A 14,230-nucleotide genomic window follows, 5' to 3' on the forward strand; every position below is an offset into this window, starting at 1 on the left:
ATGACGAATACATTATCCCTGTTTACTTTGCAATACTCTGAAAGGGACTGCCATAGGTCATGCTGCACGTCTGTGAAAAAGAGATACAATAAACGTGCCTGGGTAAAAGTAACTTGTAATCGACGATATAAAGCGCTCTAATTAGACGTTATTCGAGAAAATTCTTGAGTGGCCCTATAGGGCAGATATCACCCAACTACCAGGCCTAGTTTCACTGATGTCATTTGCTTGCACTTATCTACTGGAGCATGAGCAGAGTAAATTTTTTCTATAAACACATTTGTTAAATATATTTAGCTTTTTTTTTTAAAGTTAACAGGTCGCTAGTGCTCGCCGTACTACGGGCTATGGTCATTTTTTAGAGGCAGAACTAAAATTCACAATCCGTTAGCATTTGCAAATGAAGTGTTTGAAACTTGAAGAATCTATCTCTCGAAGCTCATTGATGTCTATATAAGTTTTAAAAAAGAATTGACACTTGGAAAGCTTTCATTTCACATCCAACCGTTAGCATATATAATTACTGCTACTTTAGCATATGTAGAACAAAGACTTTACAGCCTTCAAAAGACCTTTGATCCATTCTGCGTTGCCTCATTTCGACCGACCCCCCCCCACCTCATTCTACCTCTACGATAGGTCTTCGCGTTTACTTTTAGATTGAAGTTTAACACGATCTGTACATGCAAGTACGCTTCAACTGATCGCGTGCGCGTGTCCTCAGCAACGATTTAGTTCAACCCTGTCTAGTTGAGACGCATTACTACAGGTAAGCCAGAAGTCTCATACAGAAATCTGATAATGCGTTTAATTTAGGCCTAGCACGCCAGGTGCACGGTGCAACGAAACAGGATTTGATTTATTTTCGCCGCTCACCTTGTGTCCGCAACAGTCAAATTACTGCGAGCGATTATCCTTCTTCCTAAATAGTCCGTTGAACTTTAATGTCGCGGCATAGCTAAATTGTGTTTCCTTTTTTTTTCTAATCACACAATGGACGATTTGGCAAGACGACCTTATAGCCGGATGTGGTCCCTTCTAAAGCCCTCTAAAGCGATCCGACTTCTAAAGGAAAGCGCAGCTCTCCACAGTTGACCAGTGTGAAAACGTACGCTTCAATAACATTGAATGGGTCCAGCATCGAGAAAACCCTAGATATGTACACAATAAATGAGAAATGTATCCACGGACAGAACGAGAAACACTTCCAAAACATTCGAAGCGTTTTTTTTTTTAATATTTCATTTTAATTATCCGTTTATTATATTATAGCGTATTTGGATCTAGAAGGAATTCACGCTAACACAGAGAACAATAATAAAAATATTTATTTCTAAAATAATTTTGAATTTTAATAAAATGACTGGGTCATTGGTCATCGTTTTGAATGTACATAAAATCCCGGTCTAGTACTTTTAACGATATTCACGCAATGAATCAAAATTGTGACATGTATTTCTAGTGCTCGCTAGTACTAGCGTTCATCTTAGCGTGAATGCTTTGTCTCTCTTGACGTATCGCTGAAGACGTATCGCTTTCATGGAAGGTTTATCGGCCGGCTGCTGCAACTCACCTCAGAATTCACCTCATATTTACTGATACTATATGAACTGAGTGTGGACGATATATGGGTTCGTATTAAATAGCGAGGTGTTCAACTATCTATTTCATACTTGGTAATTATGTTCACAATGTACGCTTCCGTCGCATCCTCCGACGGTTGAAAGGATAGCGGACACCCTGATAGGCGACGAACCCTTCTGTTGATGAGAACAAGAAAATGACATCGATCTGATACACGCTGTGACCCAGTTCGTGTTGAGTAAGCAACGTTGACAAAAAAGTTGTCTCATATCCTTCTTTTCGGGTTATTCGATCGACCTGGATGTTAAGGCACCGCTTAAATGGTATATAGTCGCTAATATAACTTACGCGGCTGCGGCAAGTATTTCGACGATGCTGCCTCGTACCTTCCGAAAAACCTCCACGCTGGAGTGCGTAAGTCATCGTTCGAAAAACGATCGAACAAGCTATTCTTCCTATGTAGCCACCGATGGAAATTGCTACAGCTGGATTTCTTAAACACGGTCCCAATGTAGCTAGCGTCGCTGTTCATGTAGTTTAGAGGTTGACCTAGAAACACAATTCTATTTTCCGTTTGGTTAACAACGGTGGGTACTAGCTCATGTTTGTCTCATTCCCTGGCAGACATATACCAAAGGCTTCTTCTCATTGCTCACTGCCAACAGATACATTCTAATTGTGCTACAAGCAATTGTCCAACTATGTACTATTTGTTCGACGTATATACATGAGCAGGCACATGCGAATGTTTCGGCAAAAGCACAGACCGATTCCGTATAGCACCAATAGCATACCTGATGGAGAACTTTTGTCAGGATGCTGTCGATCAACACTGGCGCACCCACAGTTGAAGCCATTTGTCATGGGAACCTAAGCGTCGGGCTGAAGCGTTTGGCGAATGGGATCTTGTTCTTGCGGCCTAGCATTACGTTCGCTTCTGTCAGACTACTTACTGCCTCCAGACGTGCAATACAAGAGGCAGCAGCAATGATCTGTCGTTTTTTTGACTGACATACAGACGGATCTTCCGCTAGATGACGCCCCTAAGTAGTTCATCGTGATCAGCTGCGGTTGTCAGGGGTTTCTTCGATTTCAAATTGCACCCCTAATAGGTTAATTCTCTATTGTTGAACGTGTCACCCTGCAGCCATTAATGGCCTTGCGAAAGTTCTAACCGTTGAAATTTGCCCGTACAGGTCACTGTACAGTAATTGCACTCGATCAATAGCTGAGGTCTCAGTTGTCTAACAAAATACCTACTTGAGATTATCCTGAACGACACCTAAATCAGAACTAGGGACATATAAAAAGACGTTCTCCTGTTGGCGTTCCATTGCCGCCCGCCGGAGGCTAACTAAGGATAAACGCGTATTGTCGAATAAAGGCCTTAGTTGCACAGGAGGGACTAACAAATACACGACGTTCCCACAGAGCCACACCTACGATAGCTTGTTTAGCTGACATTCAGCCATCTATACGACCTTTGACATGCTTTTGTTTTTTCTGAAAACTGCTTATAAAACAGACAGCAAGCAACATACGGAAATAGATATATGGTTTTGTATTGCATTCGAGCTACACAGAGGGATAGCCATGTCTTAAGAGCCGTAAGAGGGACAGGGTGCAACGCAACGGTACAATCAGCACTCCCCAAATTGCTTCATCTATAGCTCATTAACGACTTCATAGGTTCGGCGTACTGTTTAAACGGAAGAAAAAGAGAAGGATAAATTCGATTTCCACCGCAGAGTGAAGAAGAGGCTCATAAACTGAATCTGCACAGGAACCTCGGATAAGGAGAAATTTGAAATAGATTCACTTTGGGTTACAGGATGGTTCTGACCGTGGACTCCTGGTGGCCGAAACCTCAGTCAATCCCTTTCATTCTGATGACACTCGTGTACGTCTGGGGAATTGGCCTAGTTTATTTTTCTTTACATTTCGTGGTACATTCAAATACGACATATAATTCTCATCAACATCATCTTTCGCAGGAGATTATTTGTAATGAAATATATATACAATATAATTACAAGGTACAAACTTAGGCTCCTTGTCCAGTTTGCCTCTCAAGATGGTCGGCCTCATCAAAGTTACGCTCAGCAAACAGAAAAAAACAGCAACGACAAAGTACAAAAGCATGCATAAAACCGAACCGCGTGAAACGTAGATTAGCATTCAGGGCAATGGGCATCATTTTAAATTTTACGGGACGTAAAATATAAACTCAGATTAATAACTCGTAATGAAGCACGTAAGTTATGAAAGGGGCAAGTACTTTGCGACGTTAAATCTAACTCTATATGTTACGCTAAAAGAGCTGTAAAATGAACGTAAATACCGAACAATTATTTTTAAAAGAATGTATTACTGTGTTGTTTATTTCAAACAGTATTCTAGTTCATTTTAGCTATTTTTGATCCGATTGATAGGCCATTTCGGTGTACGCTTTTTGAATCTGCATTATAACCTGCGGTGCGACATGGCCTTCCGAGAGCAGCATGTTCTTGTTTTTCTACGACGCGGGTGGGGCTCAACAAATGTATGCCGTGGTGCATATGTGTGCAGGACAGTAGAGTGAAAGGACAGAATTGAACATTAGTCATACACCTATTATCGTAAGGGCGCAAAATATGAACCGTTGATAGGAACGCTCTATGCAAATAAATCATTGTAGTTTGACACGACGCCTCGTAATAACCGTGGCTATAAAAAGACTGGCTAAGATATACGACATATATTCCTGAAGCTGCCTGATCTGTAATTGGAAATTAACGATTATATTTTATGTTATAAAGGTTATTATAGATACATTTCGTGCACCGTCTATACTATCAAACAAAATAAACAGCTAAGTGAATGATAAGCTCCTGTCACTTGCCTCATTACGATTTCGAATATAGCCATTCGTACTATAGCTGCATATATAGAAGGAAGAACTATACGACCGTTGTCACCTTAAATCTTCGAAGGCAAATTGCTAGAAAGCTTCCAGGAATCCAACTTTAGCCATTCAAGTTTGCTACATGGCCCGTAGACACGGTATCTAACGAAAAATCCCTGCTTATAGGTCCATATACCTCCATGTTATGGCTTCCCTTCCCGACCTATGGGCAAGAGTAAAGTGCGACCCTTTCCACACCTGCCTGCCACTTTCCCACACAAAAGTCATAAACATTGCACGTCACAGGAGTTACCTCAGAGGGTGCTCGTTGAGTTCAAGCAGCGGCTGCTCATGTGAGCACCACTGGTGCGTCTTATATAGAGCGATGCGATGAATCAAAGGATCTCACTCACCTAGATCTACCTCAAGTTTATTTACTAAATAGTTTGCAATCGTGTGCTCAGCAATAAGTAAACAAAAAAGCCTATCAGGAGTTGTGGTGCGCATTATTGGTGTTTTGTGAACAACAAATAGAACTCGTAAGCTGCCATTGATGACCGCGTAACAAGTACTCCCACACATTCGGATTAATAATAACAACAACAAAAGCAAAGGACCACGAAACGAGTGCGATGAAGCTAAATAAACTATATATTCATAGATTTGATTAGATTCGTGCAATGTCAGCTTCGCTACGTGAGTGTACATAAAGTGCTTTTGTACCTCCTTCTTCAGTAAAAGAGAAGAAGAGTGCGGCGTTTTATAAATTCGCAAGATATCGGACAATAGTTCATACCTGACCATTAGGTTTCATCTGTAAACGCACTTTTCCACCTAGGCTGCTATAATCCTGGTAAGTGATAATCCTGGTAAAAGGTCATGTGGCTTCGTCGATTGATTGTGCAGCGGAAGAAAATAGTCGAGGGCGCGACACGGATTTCCAGGTCAAAGCTAAATGAATGTCAGATCTGTTTTTTTATGACGAATCCAATCCAGAGATCAACATACACTGTACGATATTTACAATGCGCAAACAAATTATACGCATTCCTTGTATCGTTTTCTAAATTGGGCAAAACTAAATGAATCTGTTACTTCGTTTAAAGCCCTCTTCTTCCGTAGAAGTGTTATTCTTGAAGCCACTAATAACATCCTATAAACTATGAGAAAAAAAAAACATATATAAGAAAGAAACATGTAGTTCTAATGCCCGTAACATGTGAAATGAACAGTGTATATATTTAGCATTTTACGAAAATGCAGGTAAACCGTATCATAAATAGGTCTTAATCATGGAGTAGTCTAACTACTTGTCAAGATACAATTCCAATTACTTGTACTCGATGCCACTAAATGTTTATATGAATATATATATATATATATATAAACGTTTATATGCGAAACAAATTCTTAGGAAATAGTTTTCATTTTGCATCGTAAAAAACCCACTTGAATAGTAAGTGATTGACGTGCAACTTATACACGACATTTGTTCACGTTATATCTGGTTCAATTCTTTTGCCCCCTCTGATCGAGTATTAGGTTAGGTTAGGCAAATAACTACATATTATATACAATGCAATTCAACGTCGTACACCTATACAATATTTACGATCCACATTAAAATACAAGTTAAGACCCGAAGGAGATTGCAAGTTTCCATACTTGTACTACTGAACAGTAGGTAAAACCGTAGATAAATCTATTCATATATATGTCTAATTGGTTGCATTTCTAAAATTTGATCGAAAAATTTAGAAAAAATAGATTTTATGTGACAGTTACCTTTTCGCGCCTTTCCAACTAATCAGCCAAATAGGTTTAACTTTAAACGGTCTATTATAAAATTCGTTTATAGTGCGCCGAGATCCTATTTTCTTTTTAAGGGACGCTGTTGTTCAAGGTGCTTGTAAACTTTATAGTCGCATCACACAAAGCAAATACTTACTTATATAATTATATGTATGGGTATCGCATTATTATATTTTTCCTTTTCGTTAAATCCTAAGGTTGAATTATTACATAGCCGTCGTCAAATATTACCACTAAAAAACGGGTTGACTTATGCCAAGGACCGACACCGCTTGCCTTCCTCATAATACTGGTAGCTGCGATGCGATGATAAAATTTACCTGTTTGCGGTACCATGGATATATTATATTTTGGACCCTCGAGCTGATGTTTAAGTAATGGTAGCGGCGTTGAATTCGTTGAACTGATGCAACTTTGGGATAAAGTATCATAGCTTAGTTTTATACGTATCGGATAGGTTTTTGAGGGATTCTGATTATACAGTATATGTTTATAAATTATTTTTACTATATGTTGTGTGAACGTGGTGTATGTAAAGAGATAACAACCATGTATAGAGTGTTGGAGGAGTGGTGCTACCCAAGGCGGTGCATTCTAGTATACATGATAATATAACTTCATATGCCTCGCCTGAATGTGCAGGTGTTCTACAGGAAACCCAGTCTATTCCCATTACTTTTCAAAATGCTTATTTAGGCATTGTAGCCTCTAGCCGATGGGTGCGGGAACGCCTAAAAGCAGGTGAGAAGCTCTGTTCCGTGTAAGGGCTGTGCTGAGCATGAAATGAATATCTACCTTACATGAATGTAAGAAATACGAGTATGAACGAAACCGATGGACTAATGGTACAGTGTAAACAAATGATATATCGCCATATTTGGCGATGCAAATAAAAAGCGGTAACGCGAAAAGATCTGTCCGATTGGTCATGCCTAGATAGAAAATATAGTTTATACACAGATCGTTATTAAGCTTGCTTTTTTAAGATTTAGCTCTACTATGCTGATTGAGTTGGCCGTTAACACGACGAAGCGAAACCGGTAGAACACATTTTCGAAAGAAATAGTGCAGTAAGTTATTACCTGATAAGACTTTTCAGTTTGTTGTATGTGCTGCATCATGTTTGAAGACAATTTTCCCTAGCAAACCTTATCCGGTTTGCTTTTACGTACGGATAGGCCGTTGTATTATCGACAATGTCCTTTTTAGCTACTCTGTTTCAAGTAAAGCGTCCAATCCCATACAACTCTGTCTTTAATAGCTGTTTAAGACCGTATGTTCAACCAGTGATTCTAAGTCTTACAAGAGCCCAACCCACGCAGTTTTCGCATCGGATCTAATTCAGAGCCATCGATTTACAACCATATGCTTGTCTGAACCGCACATTTTACGGTTTTGTAAATCTGTGTAGTTCGCTCATTAGATTACTCTTAGTGGCGTCTAAAAATGTAAAATCCACAGTATTGAATTTACCTTTTTTTTTTTTTGTAAACTGTCGCTCTGTTTGTATCAAATAAATTCACAATTTTTTCACAAGTTGCCTGCCAACTTACCATATGATTTGCCAAATTATACTTTCGTGTTTTTCAGAAATGGTTCTCTTTTACTTCAGCACTTCACCATACACGTAGCTCATGTACGTACGCTTTGAAATACCACGTCCTACAACACACATTACGCCCGTCTATGTATTACATGTTTGTTTAACTAAGAAGAATAATTACCGGCAGTGCATAGATGGAAGGCCATAGATATCGTTAACAGCCCAAACAAAGCCGTTCTATTTATGTGTGTGTGCGCTTGAGACTCGGTCTATTCCGTCAGCTACGCCCGCGCCTAGCTTGCGACTGGATTCGAGTGTAGTACGGTGACAGAGTGGAGCTGCATGGCCTGTGTGATACTGAGAGGCCGGCCACACTGCCTCGTCTATCCGTTTGTACTATTTTATTAGGTAGGACGATTGGCTGGTCTGCTGTCTCCTTTCCTGTGGCTGCCAGCTGGTGCTGGGTAGTGATGCAATGGCGTCAGCGAAGGCAAAAAAGAAGGCTCAGTGCAAAACATTACACGGTTGCTTCTATTTCATCCGTTGAGCATCGAGCGCGTCGTGAAAAGCGAGACTAAGACATAGAGAAAGAATAACTAGAAGCTTTTTAAAAAGAAAAAAAAAGATGTATAAAAGACATGACGAATGTAAAAGTCTGCATTGCAACAAGGTTATTGTCGTATGACTAGCATGGAGAAGCAAGTGTGATGGCTGATATGAAACAAAGTAAAGGCAAACTTGGCGTCTTCGTTTTGTTGGATTATTTGGCTACTGCGGCGTCGTCTATCAGGCGATGTTGGCTATTGCTTGCCAGAGACGGTAAGGCAGAAGTAATCCTGCTTGTATGTTTGTATGTGTGTATGTATGTAATGTACGTCTTGCCTTGTTTCATAGTCACAGCACAATCTTTTTATCGCGAATAGGTATTAAGCGAGCACCGGATGGCATACCTGTATCCTCGACTGCAGTGTCTTTACGAGTTACTAGATTATGGCACACGCGCTTATCATTGTCAAGGACAACACTGACTATCCCGTCTGACCTGGTGGTATGAGATGCCCTTATCTATTTTTTGCGTTGGAAGGAAACGCATCCGTCCGTCTTCTACTGCTGTATCAGAGCGACAATTTTTATATTAGACGAAAAGCAAACTAAACTCCAGCTGCTGATACCTTTGGGCATGCTAGACAAAACAAATTATATTTACATACGTTTTACAGATGCACCACGTACGGTACGGATTGGACGTTCAGTCACTAGATGCTCCTATCAATGCGTGGAGCTTCAGGAGAAAATGTTCCAGTGTGAAGCTGGCATGATATATACACAAACACATCTGAAATGGCCTCTGAATTTGTATAATTCGTTTAAGGGTAACGCAGTGTTACTGGCCGATATCGATTTTGCTTTACCTGCGCTTGATTTTTTTTAAGTAAAGTTTTAGTGCCGGTCAAAATGTTTGTACATGAGATACGATGCCATATCATCGTTACTAAATGACGTTCATGGACAAAACGGGTGTAGGAACGTGCATTGGTCAATGCAGGGGTGTTCTTAGAATATATATACCGAATACAGAATGCATATACCGGAACGTAAAGACATTCATAGGAATATAACGGTAAACACGAACGAACCTAGTAGCGGTAAGTGGTTTCTTTCAACGCGAATCCATAGCATTCGGTTATAAGGGATACGACTTTTGAGGAGAGTCTTTACAGGAGGTCTGGACAGACCAGAAAATGAAAATAATACATTTGCAAAAGGTCAGCTATCGAATGAACAACGTAAGAGCCTTTCCATAGATTCGAATACGGCAGATATATGGGGCAGTCAGCCATTTCAACAATATGTCTCATTTAATTAGTACCTAAGAGTTCATTGCAGTTCTAAAATATAATATATTTGGGTTCGTCGGACGTCGTGAGACGTCCATTTATTTCCAACTGAGCCATAAAGCCCTTTTTAATGATGTTCTCGCCTAACAGTCGGTAAAAGCTATTATGAAAGAACCGTATTGACGAGTTCTGCGTCTGGGTATTTACTTGTGTGGCACAAACGAAAGAACACTATCCCATCAAATTACAATAATAGTCATTATTAAGGCCTTCCCGTAGCAACAACGTAGCCGAAAGGGACGTTTTAATCATAAATATAAGTTATATCGCCGAAACCTAAAACATACTAAAATCCAACATTGCTTTTTTAAGGCTAATTTGATCGTTGTCACTCAGACGATTTAACTGACCATAGCAGAACACTATGTAACAAACCCAGATGACGTGGTAACGTCTAAAACAAAACGTGTCAAAATTTCATTTGATCTATTATACTAACATTTTAAAATTAATTTATAATCATCTGGTGGCATGAGTGTGCTACCGCATATTGTCAGTTAGATCGGTTGCTGTCTTCGCTTTATGTCCCTATGTCTCATGGGGTCTTACCTCATCTAGGCAGCCACACGATAGTAGAACACTTATATATAGGAGCTTCTATATCCGGAATGAACACGGTAAATGAAGGTGTCTGCCTTGGGATGATGTATTATTGCCAACCGAATATCATCTCATAGGGGCGAATAAGAAGTCGCTACTGAAACAATAGAATGCCAACGAATCCACCTTAGCCATTGCTTGGCTCGTTACTGGAAATCTCTACACACACGTTGACCTATCTGTTTTACCTGCTCGTTCGGCTGTACACGATGCGTTTGATTCAAATTAAAATCGGCATCGATGACATAAAACGATGTGTTTTATAAACGGTCGTTATCAAGCAAACGGTAGGACGGCTTTTTATATATATCAGGCAAACCATTTGGCCTACAATGTTCAGCTGGAGGACAGACTCGGCGACAATTTATAAAGCACTTTATAAAATTTACAAATAAATGAGTCTTTGTTTTAATTCTAGTATATATTTATATATACTATAGTATATATATATATAAGAAAAATTCCTAGGGGCTATACCATATATATATGGTATAGCCCCTAGGAATGTCCGCCCTAACTTAGCCTGAAGCAAGCACATGCAGGTATTCTAAATAAATACGGTGTGTATTTTGTTACACTACGACTTTTTATCCTATCTATTCGCTGGTTAGTTTCCACCATGGGCTAGAATGCTGAGGTTTTTAAACATCTGTAGTAAGCATTCCAGCGTGCTTTACTGAACCCCAGTGGTATGGTAGCATGTATTTGAGTATTACAAAGTCCACTGCCTCCCTCGTTGTATTATATCTAACACTTTTCTAGTACGGTTGCATTTATAGTGTTTTATATGGCCATAAATGAGCAACCCTGTTACATAACCAATCATATTTGCCCTGATCTTATTTTGTCAATATGCATTTCGTTTGAGATAACAGTAAAGATTTCAAAGGCAACCGTTAACCGTAAGCGTTAGCCGTAAAATGCGTAACATTAGAGGCATTTGCTTGTAAGGGCATCACCATTTTATGGAATATGGATACACACCGGTCAGAAGATTATGCATTTAGTTAAGGATGCGAGCGAATAGCGTGTCACTACAAAACAATAGTTCTGGTAGAGTTTTTTTTACATAGAAGCGCATACGACACTGACTTTAATTTGTGGCACAAAGGCGTAGTTCGCCATAATCAACAAGTTGTTTGAGTTTAGCCGGGGGGACGTAGTTCAGACGTCAATAGCCTTAAGAGATCTGCTAGCCGAAGTAGCTATATCCTGCAGGTAGGTCAAAATCCATTAAAAGTCTCCTTGTGTAAGGGCAACATTTAGGGAAGCGTGGTAAGTTATATTGCTGCTTGTGTTTTGGGTAGCTGCCCTTGTGTGAGTATCAAAATCCTAGGTTGTACGCTGGCATGAGCATAAAGTATTAGGTCTATAACGCAGAGTGGTAACGAAGCGGCAGGAAGGCTTGCTCAAGCACAGGTTTACGGAAGATGAAACAGTTCATCTCCGGTGATGGGGGTAATCTGGGTTCGATCAGGCTAGTGTGGGTGGAAAATCCCAAAGATATTGGACTGGTTAGACTTGGTCCATAATCTATGGCCAAATTCAGAGTACTGACCTATATCGCAAGGTAAAAATTACTTTACTTGTTTATGTTGCTGATGATGAATTATAATTCGCGCGTAGCCGTAGCTATTTTCCACCACGTAGATTATTAAAGAACTTCAACATACTCTCCATTTTACGTCGATTTAAAGTTAACATATTCCGAATTCACGCGTTCCTGTTCTCGCAGTGTGTTGACAGTTCATTAACTCTGTTATCTTTCCAGGCTACATGCACTAGGATAGTTTTTAAGATTAACTTACCAAGCGAGACGCTCATATTTTGGCGGGACACTTGCATATTTCCTGCGAATCGTAAGGCGTTACGCTATTGCTCCAATAAGCAGAGTTAATACGTGCTTTCGTAGCTAAGTAAAATGCTCTGACGCTTTTAGGGAAAACTAATCTTTGAAAATCAAACGTAAAACTTCCTGCATGCCCATAGCGTTTAAACTCTGCGTGGGCCGCACGGATAGTTAGCCTGTTGTTCGTCCCTCAATGGTGGGAGAAGGGCGATTGGAATAGTTAACAGAAACGAATGGAAAATACTTTTGCTGTCCTTGGGTTTACGTTTTCTGTGCATGTGTCTATTTTTTTTCTTTTCATGAATATTCTCTGTTCTGCCTGTTTTCACGGTCCTTCAACGATCAAAATCGACATCTTTGAGGTAACAAGTTGTTTGCCCCCTATCATAGTTTAACAGTTTGCATATTCTGCATACATAATGCGGTTTGCATACATGATTACATTCTCCGAAAGCATAAATGCCAGAGTAAACGAGAAAAGCTCTTGCTTTATAGGCACTACTCTCCACTCCAATTTGCTACACAGGTCAACTTCAGACAGAGTTATGAAGTCTTCATCAAATGTGACCTTTTCGAAAACGATGAATTTACGTCCGGCTTTGAACGATAATAAAGATACCTCAAGTATTTCGCGAGGTGCCTCTATCGTCAGCACTGCCTGTGCCCACAAAGGGGAAAAATGTATACGCTCCAGACCAGCAAATGTATTCCTTAAGGCTCACAATTCCGAGTACCTCGGTAATCTGAAAGCTACCTGATCTAAGATACTGTTAAGCTCTGGTAGGTAAAGTGGCTTAAGAATAATATGTTAATCAAGCTTGTCGAATTATAAAGGCGTCTCTGGCATTCTAGTAAAAAATGTTTTTCTTTTTTTGTAAATATTGAAAGGTACACTAGAGCATGTAACTCTTTCTATTTCTATATTCGATTCATTATAGGGCATCACATTGTCATATTGAATATACTGCTAAACCATTATTATTTCTCGATGTGTAGGTACCGGCCTGCCGGTTCCGATACATGCAGCTGCATCCGCTAAAGCGCGTAGTAAAGTACAATTCTCACAGTAAGTAAAAAAAAAAAAGTGGAGGCTACTTAGATTAATTACTTTTAAACCGTTACATTACCTTGTGTAGTCGTCAATGCACTCTCGTACTAAAGCATACCGCAATTTTTTCCAACAATAAAATGTCAGTTCTACAGGTCACTTTGCTTTGGTAGAGAGTATGCAACGAGAATGTTTATATAGTGATTCCCATTCGTATAGCGGAACACAGCGATCTATATATATATTCGATTAAAGTCATTAGACGTTGGCGCTTCGGAAAACGAAAATGAACGTCCTCTTGCTGAAGACCCAGTTGAAGTAAGACGACGACGACGACGACGAAGACTAGCTATTATCTGGTCATAGTATTTAATCAAGCGTTCTTGCTTTGCGAAGAACTGCTTTTGACATGTCACCATTATAGTAAGCAAGCACAGTTTGCGATTCCGGCCACGTTAGAAGGGGTAGCGACAATGTAACATAATAAACAGCAGTATTGTAGCATAAATATTAACTTTGAAGGCAAATAATTATTGATGTCTGTTAGTGATGTCATCGTCTACTGATAAAAAGTGTTCATCGGATATGAAGGTCAATCAGGTAAGATAAACGATTTTAGATAACGAACCCTTACTATAAACTGAGACGCAGAAATAACAATAAACATTTTGAGAGAGTCGATTCGAGCCATCTGGCATACACTAGGCAGAATGGACGAACGCAATCAGAAGCGGTCCGATTCCTTAAGCGCACGTCCTATCGGATTAAGGGTATAGGGTACCATTATTATTTCTCGATGTGTAGGTACCGTCCTGCCGGTTCCGATACGTACAGCTGCATCCGCTAAATGAAACTGATTGTAAAACATTGCCAATCTTAACGATGCAATATACTTGATGGTGTAATGATCTTGATTTGCAGTTTATATACATTTGTATATACTGCAAAAAGCTTTAAATTGAGCGCACACGAAAACATTTATTTAAACGATAATCCCCACGATCACTGTGGC

At 39.7% G+C, this 14,230-nt stretch overlaps 2 protein-coding genes and 1 long non-coding RNA gene across 9 annotated transcripts in view; 1 reads left to right on the forward strand and 2 right to left on the reverse strand.

The window, feature by feature from the left end:
* Window positions 1-8,333, reverse strand: part of LOC111251308 (uncharacterized) — a 54,812-nt gene extending 46,479 nt beyond the window's left edge. For 2 of the 3 annotated variants that reach the window (XM_086991763.1, XM_086991759.1), the window contains exon 1: window positions 7,834-8,333. In XM_086991763.1, the coding sequence (XP_086847889.1) occupies window positions 7,834-7,836 (3 nt within the window). In that variant the 5' untranslated portion in view covers window positions 7,837-8,333. Of the gene's footprint in view, window positions 1-4,465; window positions 4,779-7,833 lie in introns of those variants that run through there. The other variant, XM_086991760.1, reaches the window with a different exon arrangement.
* Window positions 1,306-4,471, reverse strand: LOC147755627 (uncharacterized). Its single transcript, XR_015329483.1, has 2 exons — window positions 2,379-4,471; window positions 1,306-2,147 (listed from the first exon to the last, which is right to left on the reverse strand). It is a non-coding gene; the product is annotated as an uncharacterized LOC147755627 (long non-coding RNA).
* LOC111250903 (phosrestin-2-like) overlaps window positions 4,790-14,230 on the forward strand; it is a 40,786-nt gene continuing 31,345 nt past the window's right edge. The window contains exon 1 of one of the 5 annotated variants that reach the window (XR_015329482.1): window positions 4,790-5,321. The gene's annotated coding sequence lies outside the window, so the exon portion shown is untranslated. The remainder of the gene's footprint in view (window positions 5,322-14,230) is intronic. The other 4 variants (XM_022806847.2, XM_022806849.2, XM_022806848.2 and 1 more) reach the window with 4 other exon arrangements.

Source organism: Varroa destructor, unplaced genomic scaffold (genome assembly GCF_002443255.2).
Source record: "Varroa destructor unplaced genomic scaffold, Vdes_3.0 BEIS01000005.1, whole genome shotgun sequence".
Taxonomy (NCBI): Eukaryota; Metazoa; Arthropoda; class Arachnida; order Mesostigmata; family Varroidae; genus Varroa; species Varroa destructor.